Raw genomic sequence first — 12,763 nt, forward strand, 5'->3', positions numbered from 1 at the left:
ACTGGAGTCTATATCAATTGTCACAGTTTTTAGACTCCAAAGGATTTGCTTCAGAGCAAGAGGAAACAGATTTTTTTAATGCAGCAAATAGATTTTATCATTGTTATAGAACCTTATCAATTCCCAATACAGTATTTAAAATACTTGCTACTAGCCGAACTAGGTATTGCGATGCCTTTGATTACTGCTGGTATCTGGCCACTTTGAGAAAGTGCAGCTTCCACAGTTTAGTTCTCTAGAAGAGGAAACAGCAAAGAGCAGAGAACATCAAACTGAAATGCAAGGGTTATGACCTAGGGAGAACATACTTACCTCTACTGTAATCTTTGTAGGAAACCTGGACTGTTGTTCCAGTTCTTGCAAAGAACGCCGTTGGTCTCTTAACGGTCACAGTTGATCAGTGAGATTATAAAGGTTGATCAACCCTCACTCGACGGTTGTAACACACCAGTTCAAGCCTTCCCTCGTTCACATCTTCAACGTGAGATTTGACGTGAGAGATGGAGCTTCCACTCCCTGACATGCCCTCTATCGCACAGAACTCAAGTCAAGGTGTCACACTGTGTGCTGGGCTACCCACAGCAACACAGACTTCTCTTAAGCAAGCCTTGATAAGGTCCAGTCTCATATAGCTTGTGAATCTGACAAGGTCAAAAACTGAGCTATCGTGAAGATATCATAGGTCATATGTAGGAAGTTCACAGGGTATCTGTGTGTGGGGGGAAAATCACACATGAATTGCATACTTCTTGGAAGCAATTACAGAAGGAAAAGCCTTATCTGTATGCCAAGTATTTTCTCTTCCTAGCTCGAGAGAAGTTCCACAAAGTAACAAATGTAGGGAGATGTATACGCCAGCTACAACTGTAGTGACGTACAACCAGGGCAGCAAAACTTCAACTGGTAAATCACCTCCACATACAAAGACGAGAGATGACCACCAAATACTGGAAGCTGGACTCACGGTTATGGGTAAACAAAGAGAACTCCGCGAGGGCTCACCAACAAAAAGCCCACAGCTTTCTAACTATTATTAAAAGACAGAGGGGAATCCTGCGAGCACAGTTACAATCAGCAGCTGTGCGCAGACTACTCATCCCCAACATGTTTCTAAGTTGTACAAATTATTTTTTCATTGTCAGCTCTACTGGAATTCATTCAGACACTCTTCTCTGAGAAACGTGATGCTCCGACACGCTTAAGACTCCAGGCTTTGTTCCAACTTCAAAAAAAAGACAACAGGGAAGAGCTGACAATTTTTCTTCTGTATCGGGGCTTAAAGATGATTTACTTTTAATTTTGAGCAAGAAGCAAGCACCTGCTCTATGGCATTGAACCTCCCTTACTCTTCTTTTTCCGACTCTTGTCTCATGATAGCTGGAATCAGAGGAGCTTCTCTCCCACCAAGCTGCACGAACCTTCCTCCAAAGACATAGCTGTCAATAAGAAGGGGCTCCAAGTCACAAGGAACACCTCCACCTCCTTCCACAGTGTCCCTGCTGTGCTTTCTTTTTCTAGCCCTGGATCTCTACCAGCTATTTATAGAGAGGGCAGCCGTCCTTTCAACAGAATAAGGAGGGAAATGTTGAGGACACACTACTGGGTCTTGCTGCGTGATGCCAACAGACAGATCAGTCTGTTCCACCTCCCAGTCTCTTCCTGGTGTTTGTTTCCTTGCTGCCCCATGACCGCGCGGTTTCACTTGTCTTGTAAGTCACTCCACAGGTGTCTAGTCCTGAGCAGCAAAAGCAGACTGGGGAGAAAGCGGAAATAAGGGCAGTGGGATGGATGAAAGGGAGAGAATCCAAATGGAGGGAAGAAAGGCCCCAGGGAAAAAACAAACCAAGGGTGGGGGGAGCGACAGAGGGGGTAGAAAAAACAATCAGGAGGATGGCGAGAGGGAAGAACAACGGACAGCAAGAGGAGCAGGAAGATGGAAGAGAATCTGAGATAGCAGACAGGCAAGAAAGAAACAAAGGGAAGAAGCCAGAGGGGTTCAGAAGGAGGACCAAGGGCAGACTGTGATGTAGAAAGAGAAAGAAAATGAGAACTTGAAGAGTGGCAGAAACAAAGTCCGTCTTGTAAGAAATAGTTCTCTTCAGTAGTCAAGGTGAGCTTCCTCATCAGTTTATTCAGGTCAGATGAGATGGGAAATGGAAGAGTTCTTTTTCCTGAGTAAGCAAGGAGCAAAGAAGTAAATAAAGACAGAGGGAACTGTGCTCTCTCTTCTTCCTTTGGAAGACCTCCTCTCTGTTTCATGGAGCGGAGCTGTTCTTAGCACTGGGATCTGGAAGTTCAGTGAACGCACCTCCTTCCCATGCATCTCTCCTCCCTCTCACACTGAGATCCAGCTGAATATCTTGCTTTATCTTTGGAATGCATGTGTCTTTGAGAAGGGCCTATTTCTTTTCTGTTTTAACATGAGGCACTTGGTTGCTGTACGGTAACAATAACTCATTGCAGAACCTAGCTATAGGTCATTGCGTACTCTGTTAATGCCTTTCCCAAACAAACTCTTGGAAGTTACCACTGCCATTATTACTATTAACTTAAAAGTACCACAACAGCTCTTGCAATATCAAAATGAAGTTTCTGACTTTAAAAAAAAAAAAAAGCCAAACCAGCCGCCCCCCCCCCCCCCCCCCCAAAACACCAAAAACCCCAAAACAAATGATGGCTCCCCATGTCTGGTCACACATTGCCACCTACTGGCTCCCGCCCCTGTACCCTCAACAGCGCTAAGGTGGTTTGGATCAAGAAACAGTCTGTGAAGCAGAGAGGAAGAGCAGCAGGAGGGCACGGGTTGGTATTTGAACCCTACACGAGCGTTACAGGTGTAGGCAGTGAATATTACTACACCCTAGCATCGCTTACGCACAAGCAAACACGTCCACCAGCCTGGATTTTATGGCTCTAAAGCAGCAATCAGCTCTCACCAGCTTCCTCCTCCGTGTCTCTGTACATCCCTGAAGGAGTGAAGGATGATTTCACGTCACCCCTGTACCACCCCAGGAGAGCAAGCCCCGAGACAGGGGAGGTACTATGGCAGCATGCCCCCTGCCACCCAGCACGCCCAGGCCCACGAGACAGGCCTGCCGCAGCAAGACAAGAGCGAGGCATTTAATGCCGGGGAAAGTCAGCAAACAGAGCGCACATCCCTCGGGAGCCGTGCCCGCGGGGCTGCACAAACCAGGGGAATACGGAGAGGGCTGGGGTGGCAACTCGCTCACCTCTTGCGCTCTTCGCAGGCTTTCTGCTAGCCTCACTACAGAGGCTGCACGTCACATCTTTCGCACGCATGACATCGAAACACGAGCGCATTGCTTATGTCCCCTTGTGGCGAGAGGCCAACCCTGCAGAAAAACGGCATCTCTACATATTTGTCTTAAAATCAAACCCCAGCGCATTCAAATCCACTGCAAGTATTTCTAATGCAAAGTTTGACATAAGACATCTCACCAGGTCACAGCATCTGCTTCGGTATTCACATGATGACACCACTGACAAGCTGTACCAGTGAGTGGGAAAGCCGGTAACCAAAAAAAGAGCCACCAGAAAACCACAGAAATCATACTGACACAATATTTACAAGTGCAGTCGCCCTTTACACCTGCATCCCGTCCTGTCACACAGCTGGCAAACCTAAGCACTACATCGGCAGTTTTGATAACCACATGTAAAATCTGGCCTTAGGAGGGAAGGACAGAACCATGGTGAAATCTCAGCACCACTGAAATCAGGCTAGACTTGCTGTTGATCCAACAGGATAAGGATACTTTCATTGTGTTAATTTAAACAGCAGAGAGAAATAGAAAGTTTCAGACTGGTCCAGACTACTGCTGGTCTCATATCTCGCCTCAAATGTCCACAGAACGGCTTTTACACAATAAGAGAGACAGCACTATAAAGGACATGATTCCCGAGTGTCCGAGAAACGTTATCACAGCGTTCCCAACTTGTGGCCGGCCAGGCAGACCATTAACAGCCACGCCAACTGCACCATGTGCCAGAGCACTCAAAAAAAACGCCAGGGATGTGCCGGTAATGTTTCTTACGGTGTGTTAAAGCATAGGGAGGAAGCTCCTGAAGGAAGGTTACATGTTGAGTCATTCAGAAAGAGTTAGCTGGAACAGATATCCAAAACCAGTCCTTCCACTCACTAACCCGGAATACACTTTCGGTAACTCTTCTGACCTACCATGAATATCCCAGAAAGAGAAAGGAACGTATTTGCCCTCACTGACTCTCAGATTTTCAAAGACGATCGTGACTGAAAGCAATGTAAGAGTTCCTAGTATTTTTCCATTTTCCAGATGTGCCTATTGAGGCTCTGGAGTCATCCGAAGCCTTACAAATCAGTTGTTAGAAAAACAACGCACCACCGCAGCCAAGCCAAAACCACCTCAGTCTTTCAGCCTACGCAGTACAAATACTTAATTAGCCCAAACGGCTAGTGTCGATAACGTGCCACCGATAATTACACAGAGAAGCCACACCGGGCATACGTAAGCAGGAAACATCCATTTAAAGTAACAAGCATGACTTTTCCTAGGCCTTCCTCGTCTCTAGGGAATGGCAAGGCAACGAATACAGGTGTCCGAAAACCAACCAGCTGGAAGGCAACTTGAAAGGAGAGCGTGGTTCTGCTCCACCTTTATTTTCATACCCCACGCTGTCTTCGTAATCCAGGGGAATGCTGTGTGCCACCAGCTTTGCGGTCCAGCGTGGGAAGGCTCAAATTTCCACCACCTCGATTATCCGTTGAATAACTCCAGGGACGCCAGAGTAGGTTCACGCTCCCGAAAGCAAAGCACATCTGGGGAGAATCACAGCCCCAGGGGAGGAAGGCGTTGTGCAGACAACACAAAACAGGACAGCAGCAAGAGCTACTAGGTTAACATTGGCATCCGCTCCCCTGGCCCAAGTCCCAGCGGCTTGCTCACCGCGCAGCGCAGCTCAGCCCTGCAAAGCTTTACACATTTACTTGCAGTTTCGCTTTTGACCAAAGACATTTCAATTAAAAAAAGAAGTTACTGTAATACAGGAATGAACTCTAGTAAACCATTATTGTAATACAGGAATGAACTCTAGTAAACCACATAACCATTTTAGCAGGAAGATCACCCAAAAAACCCACAAGCACAGAGCGCCTGATTTTTTTTTCTCATACGGGGCAAACCTGGAGTTGTTTTTCTGAAGCTGGCAGCATTTCAACTAGTTAGAAACTTACGGAAGAGAGGAGCAGTAAATCCAGTTCCTGTCCTCTCCTGTATGAAACCATGCAGAGCTACATTTAAATCATACACTAATAAGGAATATGTAGTTAATATGAGGTTACATAATCCTAGGAAAAAAGAAAGGGTACTCACATACCTCAATAGGTACAAGTATCAAAATAATCCTACCAGAAAAGCTCTCTCGCGGCCCGGGAAGCTGTCTGTTTCCGGAACCGAAGGGCTGACAGGAATTACAGCTATCAACAGATGCAATAAATACCAGGGTTGCACAACTCTGGCTTTTCCAGAAGACAGCCAAGTGCTTTTGTGCAAGCACACACGCCCAGCCCTGCCTGCTGCAGGAAAGGCATTCTGCTAAGGGAGAAGCTTAGAAGAATCTGTCTTCCTTCTCTGCTTTTCAACGTGACTTCTCGCAAAACACAGTCTAACCCCTTTTTTTCTGATGTAAGGGGAGAAGGACATACACAGCAAACTTCTTAGCCTGTGTACAAATAAAAGCTATTCTACAAGAACTACAAAGGAACTTATCAACCCACGAGTAATTTACCTGTTTGTTGAATAAATAAAAGGAACCCGCAAATGAAAAGCAGTTTATATGAACCAACACAGTATTTCACCGCCCGTGCCAAAGCAATCAATCCTACAGTACTTATCTAGGCACAACACCTTGCTAGTCACAACACTGTACAGGCACACATAAGGGAGAACACCGACTGTCTAGGATTCAGACCGAGATGAAACAGTTTTTTTCCTGCACTCTGCCTCTTGTTCTGTGCTTAGGAGTAATCTTAAGAAAAATGAAGCAGCTGAATGAGAGAGAATTGCTCATGTTTTCCTACCAGATGGCAGGGCTGCCTCAGGATTTCTAGTAAAATGGAAAGTTTTCAGCTCAGCTTAGATCAGCAGCCAAGGAAAGGTTAGTTTTTTCCTGAAGGCGGTGCAATGAAGCTGAACCACTGTTGCTTAAGGCAAATAAGCGAGTATTTTAAAATACTCGATTTAGGAACATCATCAGTCAACTGTTATGTTTATCACGTGCTGCTTACTAAAGTGTTTTACTCTTCAAAGTGTTAATTCGGGGGTGGGGGCCAAAACCGAAATGATTTTGTCTGAAACCTGAGCCTGCAAACCCTGGATCATCTCCTTGACATCGCTGCGACTACGGGTTTGAATAAGTTACGAGCGCGAGATTTTTAGATGCCCACATAAAACCCCAGACAGAGCCGAGGCTAATTTCCCCCCCCCCAGTTTATTCCCTATAATAAGAGGAGAGCTCGGTATGCTTTTCGGAAAAATAACATAGGTTCATCCTCCGGTCCCAAGGCAGCCCCAGAACTTCCCGCCCTTATCCCGGCCCGCTGCCCCCTCCTTCCCTCACAGCCAGCCCCCGCCCCGCTGGCGGGAGGGCCCCGCCGGCGGTCGAGCGGCTCGCGGCGCCGCGACCGTTGGCCGCTCCCCGCCTCCCCGCCCGACGACGCGCGGACTTACCGGGCGGTGAGGAACCGTCGGAGTCCGTAGCCCACCCCGCGCCGACCCTCCGGCAGGCGCCTGAGGCCCGCTCCCCGCAGGACGGAAGGCGGCCGGAGGCGGGGGGGAAGCGCTCCCGCCCGCCCGCCGACAGGTGAGGGGGAGGCCGGGCCGGACCCGAAGTGCGGGGAAAGGGGGCGTGCAGGGGGGGTGCGGGGGCGGATCCTCGGGTACGGGCAAAGGGGAGAGCGGGATTTCCTCAGTAAGCTCCGACGGAGGTGGCGGCTGAGGCGGCGAGAGCTTTCGGGAGCTGCCGCCCGCTCCGTGCGTTGTAGCGGCTGGCGGGGGCACAGAGCCCTGCTCCGGGAGCCGGGTGCGTCCACGGGTGGGCAAGAGCGTGGGCCTGTTCTCACGTAACGGCAGTTAGGCATCCTTGTCCTTCATGCTCTGCGTCATTCACCTCACTAAGAGGTGAGATCACAATTTGTTTGTCTCCGATTAAGGTACAGACCACAGCAGTGCAATGAGCAACCTTGCAGTCGCAGGGGGAATCTGGATTTATCTATGGGAAGTTTCCTTCTCCAGTTAAAGAGTTCCCTGAAATCTTTCTCCTGTCCAATACAATCTAGTAATTAGAAACTCCTTCAGTATTTACCTGAAAGTACGTTCAGTCCAACCTCATTAAACTTTTAATGCAGGACTCGGCCCACAAGCGGATCATGAATAGCTAGCAGGGTCTGTGGGAGCTGCTGGGATACAGGTGCAGCAAGTGCTGCCCAAGCAATCGGCAGCAGTTCTTCCCCTCCCCTAATTCATAAATGTAGCCATTTGTGAATAAAGACATTGTTTTGCATTGATCTGATACACAGTGGTATAGACTGCAGATTTCTCTAGATGTATTTCTTCGTAGTCCTGTGTTTTGCCCAGTCCTGATGCGTTTCAGAAACCAATTAAGGAAGATACTAACGGAAGCAGAACATGCCTTTAAGTGGGTATCAAATTCAGCCCAAGTCCCAAGACAGAAAACTGTCGCTGTAGGCCCATCCGCAAACTAAGTGAAATGACTTTGTTTTCCCCTTTAACCAAAGTTGACCTCATATAACATCTCACATCCTCTTTACTGGTGCAAAACAGCAAAGGGCAGAACTAAGCGTGGAAAGAGACAGTCCATCCTCCTGCTCACAGAGCCGCTTCCAGCTCAGCGGAGTTGAAGCATGCTAGTAGGAAGAGGGATGGATACCGATGCCGCTGCAGCTTATCTTACAGATGGCAAAGGAACAACCTGCCATCAGAGTGTCCGCCTGTACTTCTGTCAAAAGGGCAGATGATATTTCCTAGCTTGTTTTAAAGCGAGCTCTGACTGCTACTTGAAATTTTGTATTTCTCTAACCATCTAAACTAGGCAGGAGCACTGATGTAGCCTACTTCAGTAAGCAAGCCGAGGTGGCTAAACTACTGTGTCAGAACTGTTACTGTGTTCAAGGAACAAGAAGGAAGCGATTTTGAGGTTTCACACAGAAAGTGACACACTGACACACCACCATTCACTGTGTTTGGTGTTTATGTACAGTGGTATTAATTCAGCCTTAAAAAAAAAAACCCACAAGTCAGAATACCTAACTGCAGTGATGATTCACCTACCCATAAAAAACCAGATGAAATTATAAGCTGCTTTTCAGCATCATTCACTGAAGAGAGCTAATGAGAAAGCTCGGGATCTGTGTGTGAAATGTCAGGAACTTACTGCAATCCAGAAGGAGAAACATGACAAACATCTGCACTATATGATTCCAGTTAAATGGCTGCTCACATGTTTCTCAGGTCAGTAACTAAGAACTCATTCTCTGGTTCCTACTTTAAGTACCTAGCCTTTTCTTTCTTTAAACTAAGTTTCAGTGAAGGAAAATACTGGCCTTGCATGTATAGAGGACCAGATCACAGTGTCTCCTAAGGTGTCTCATGGATTTTTTTTTTTTGGATGCACTGCAGTCGCTCAGACTTTGGAACAGAATTTAGTTCATAAGCAAGCGTGTCTGTGCTGCATGTAAGAAGCTTAAGAAAAAAAAACCAAAAACCAAACAAACAGAAAACCCAAAAACCAAAACACAACAAAAGTTACTTGTTATTTTTAGTGCCTAGTTAAGTACTTCTGCAGCAGATAGCTGGGATTTTCCGATAGGCAACGGGGAAATACCCAGAGTTGGTGACAGTTCCTCCTTTAGGTCTCACTGATATTCCAGCTTTTTGCATTCATTTTACACACTCCCACATCAGTCACTTCCAAACACTGTATTTTGTTTCATACAAGAGGTAAATTCTGCCTAAAGAGCCAAAAGAGTGCTTTATACACATTTGAAATATTACTGCCTACAGTCAGACCGCATTTGTAAAAGTCATTTGTCTGTTAACTTCTCGTCAAAGGGCTGCACTGTAAAACAGAGCACACAGGCCCAGACGGTACTACTTAATGCTCCATTTTAAGTCCATAAAGTAAACCTTACTGTCCCTGCTAAGTGACATATTTCTTTCAAAGATAAATCTACCTGTGAGATCCCCACGAAGAACTAGTTGGCAGCGATCTACAGTCATGGGTGTTTTTCGGAGTTCTGAAGTGCTACGCAGCCGTTGCAACAGATGCGAGACCGACTGCTGGGAAGAGCTCAGCACAGAGCGATCCGTCACTTAGCTGTGGTCACCGAACGAGTCTTTGGCAAAGCGGTGGGAAAGGGTGGTTGTCATGGCCTGGGTCGGCTCAACTCCCACTTGGTCGTTCCAGTGGTTTCATTACATTTACCGTCAGCCGATTTGCTATAAGTTATATACAGTCACTATACAATAGTATATGAAGTATTTTAATGCCATGCTGAGGCCAGTTTTTTTGGTACTACAGTGATTTCATGCTGTGATTTTACTTCTTTCTTGTAGTTCTGAGTGCTCACTTCATGATGACCTCTTTTGAAAGAGCTGAAACTGAAGAAACAGTAACATGCCTCCACATGACCTTTTACCATCCTTGCCAAGACAACAAGATGATGTTTCGTTGCTTGAATTTCTGTAAGCGAGAACAGGTCAGGGCAGATGAAATGGCCAAGTTTGGCCGCGATTCTAACGTCTGCCGTTATAACTTAGTGGATACTCGTGTTTCTCGGATTCAGTTTTCATTGCAGTTTTACAGAAAACTGAACAGCTCACAATTTTGTTTTGAGATAAAGAACATGAGCAAGAAAACAAAACTGATTGTGGACCAAACAGAACTGGGTTACTTAAACAAAATCGACCTGCCCTGGAAGTGCATCATTTGTTTTGGGGACTACCAGATTTTAGCAGAGGTTCAAGAAGGGGAGTCTGTGGATTATTTCGAGACTCGTTTACACTTGGCTGAAGTGCCCATCTTGCAAGAAAGATGCCTGCCATCGCTGCAACCTATACCAGAGAATGGCATTTCTTCTTCCATGTTTCCTTCCCAAGGCAAGAGCCCCATAGAGATTGATGAAAATGAGTCATGCTAGCGGGGAGAAGGAGGCTGGATCAGATTTTGATCATCTGAAACCTGCGCAACTTCCGAAATCGAAGGCTGTCGTCTCAGTCCACTGTTCTTGATGGTTCTCATCGCTGCACATGTCTTCTTACTTGGTGCTTTCAGCACAGGCATACCAGAAGATACTTTGTTCAACAGAAACAGATTCCTGCCACTGTCTTCACCGGGGCATGCGTGCTCTCTGATCACCACTGTTTGCAACATAAACACGTGGAAGACAGAGGGCCACTCAAATCCATTGCAGCAGATTCAGTTCAAGAACCGTGACCAAAGGCCTTGAAGGTTTATTTAACAGGCATTAATACAGCGCATGCAGAACAGTGTTTTAGCCCCAGCACTGGTTAGCTAAGTAAGGACGTCATGTCTCGCTGCATTTTTTATACCTTGTGCTTTGCTTTTGACATGAAATTCCAAACAGTATTTTCAAGCCTAGGTTGTAACTTCCCAGATTTTGCAGCTTAGAAACACTTTGTCAGCATAGTCCTTTAAAGTTGATGTTTTTATTAACTTGACAGCAAGATTTTTCTTCTCTTTTTAAAATTAATTTTTGTGGTTTTTTTTTTCCCAAGTTAACTACTTTTGCTTGTGAATATAAATAAACATGCAGCGTCAGTGATCATGGTATGTAAAAATCCAGATAAATTTTGTAATAAAAGCATTTAGTTACCTAGTAAGGGTTTGCTGTCTTCTACAACTACAGTCTAAAAGCAGTTATGGTGAATAAAATTATTTCCAGGACAATCCAAGTAAGAGTTTTTTTCACTATCACTATTCTGGGCTTTCTAAAAGTGGCATTGCTCCAAGATAAAGAGTTGACTAAAATCCTTTCAGCAAGCTTTCTACCTCTACCCCCCACCCCAAGCTCTCGTACAATTTTGTTTTCATTTAAGTATTTCTCAGGTTATTTCAGTTTAGTTTTTCTTTGTTAGGGGCTCAGCTTTTCATTGGCACTCGTTTTTTGTCAAGTATTTTAGTTTGCTTGAAAGACACACTGGAAAGAACCAGAACAGAGCATACATAAGAGTTACCCATCTTACCATCCCTAAACATTAGCATGCATTTCAGCATTAATCATTACAAGAAAACTAGAATTATAACTGAGAGGAGGCAGCTGAATTACACGACATAACCTGAGATTAAGGCAAACAACCACAAGTGAAAGAAAGTCACGGGAGAAGCAATGAAGCTCAAACACAGGCCTAGGTAGGATTTCACTTGCCTATTCATCTCATCCTTGCCAAAAATACCTTGTTCCCATGTTTTCTACTCTTTGAACTAGGCTCTGGTACTTACTTAACTTTTACAGTCTTTGGCCTAGATGCGTAATTCAGCTGCCGTCTTGGCACAAACGCCTCTGTCACACACCCAGCCCCTCACCTCAACAAAACAAATCTGAGCAGGTATCGCCGTGTCACCAGACACGGTGCTACTGGTTGCACATCTCCAGTAGTTGTTGGCTGCTCGGCTTTTACATGCTTTTGACCCCGAGTCTTCCTACTCTTTTCTTAGACAGAGTGACCAATACCCGCAAACACAAGCTGTCTTGAAAAAGAGAGTAAGATGCAAATATAATCTGAAACAAGCTCTTACATATAAAAGCTTTTACATGAAATCAGCCTCTCATACAAAATGCATGGGATTTCTTACGTTCTCTCATTTGGCTCGTGTGTGAGGGAGGAGGGAGCATTAGTTGTGCATTCCCAGGAAACAGCTCTCTTCCTATTAGTGCTCTTAAATTATTATGGATGACATGCAAGTTGTTGTTTTGCACTGCTTTGGGCTTAAAAAAACAGATTGCTAACCAAGCAGTATTGTTATCCAATTTCTATTCACTGGCCCTATCAACCTAAGATATTAACCTATGGCACTGATCATATTAATTGCTTACACTTTCGGGGCTATTATCTAAAGAAAAAGTGACAGCCCCAAACTCAAGTTTTCAAGTGCAATATATGAACAGAAGCATCTACAAACAGTACTTATCTGAGAAAATCTTCCATCTGGTCTGCAGAGTTCAGCGCGCTGCGTCTCAGTAGATTTTGTATTCGCTCTGTACAGAGGGGCTCTATGGATATCCACAGACCTAGAGCAGAGCATTCCTTAGGCACATCTCCAGGAACCAGGAGAAAACCTTGGGAATGAAAAAAAAACAAACCAAAACAAATCACCAGCAATTTAATGGTTTCCAAACACTAATCATTTCTACAACTGTATTTACCCGGGGCAAGAATCAACCCCAAAATACACATTAAAAAATGAAACCTCTCCTAGGAGGATCCTGTCACTGCGTTGATTTGACCAGCAGAAGTTAGTGTGACTGAAGAAGAGTTGTTTCAGTATAGACATACCAGAACGTACTTTGTTCACCAGAAACAGATTCCGCTTCCACCTCCCCCCACCCCGAGGCTGCCATTAGTCATACACTGCTAACTCAATTGTGAGAAATACTACACACACAAAGGCAGCTAACATTATTTCCAAGTTTTTGCTTGGCTCAGCTGTCCTAGTATTCACCATCACG

The 12,763-nt window shown here is 45.4% G+C and overlaps 2 protein-coding genes across 2 annotated transcripts in view; one reads left to right on the forward strand and one right to left on the reverse strand.

Moving 5' to 3' along the window:
• Window positions 1-5,457, reverse strand: part of ALPK1 (alpha kinase 1) — a 50,319-nt gene extending 44,862 nt beyond the window's left edge. The window contains exon 1 of the mRNA XM_076337394.1: window positions 5,406-5,457. The gene's annotated coding sequence lies outside the window, so the exon portion shown is untranslated. The remainder of the gene's footprint in view (window positions 1-5,405) is intronic.
• Window positions 5,458-6,677: 1,220 nt separating this feature from the next.
• On the forward strand, window positions 6,678-10,983 carry TIFA (TRAF interacting protein with forkhead associated domain). Its single transcript, XM_076337679.1, has 2 exons — window positions 6,678-6,858; window positions 9,630-10,983. Exon 2 carries the CDS (start codon window positions 9,647-9,649, stop codon window positions 10,211-10,213), a length of 567 nt encoding a protein of 188 aa, XP_076193794.1. The 5' UTR covers window positions 6,678-6,858; window positions 9,630-9,646; the 3' UTR covers window positions 10,214-10,983.
• Window positions 10,984-12,763: the final 1,780 nt, after the last annotated feature.

The sequence above is a fragment of the Aptenodytes patagonicus genome, chromosome 4 (genome assembly GCF_965638725.1).
Source record: "Aptenodytes patagonicus chromosome 4, bAptPat1.pri.cur, whole genome shotgun sequence".
Taxonomy (NCBI): domain Eukaryota; kingdom Metazoa; phylum Chordata; class Aves; order Sphenisciformes; family Spheniscidae; genus Aptenodytes; species Aptenodytes patagonicus.

What these genes read in the sequence shown, in the direction of transcription:
- TIFA (XM_076337679.1), top strand. Translation starts at nt 9,647, where the DNA reads ATGATGACCTCTTTTGAAAGAGCTGAAACTGAAGAAACAGTAACATGC.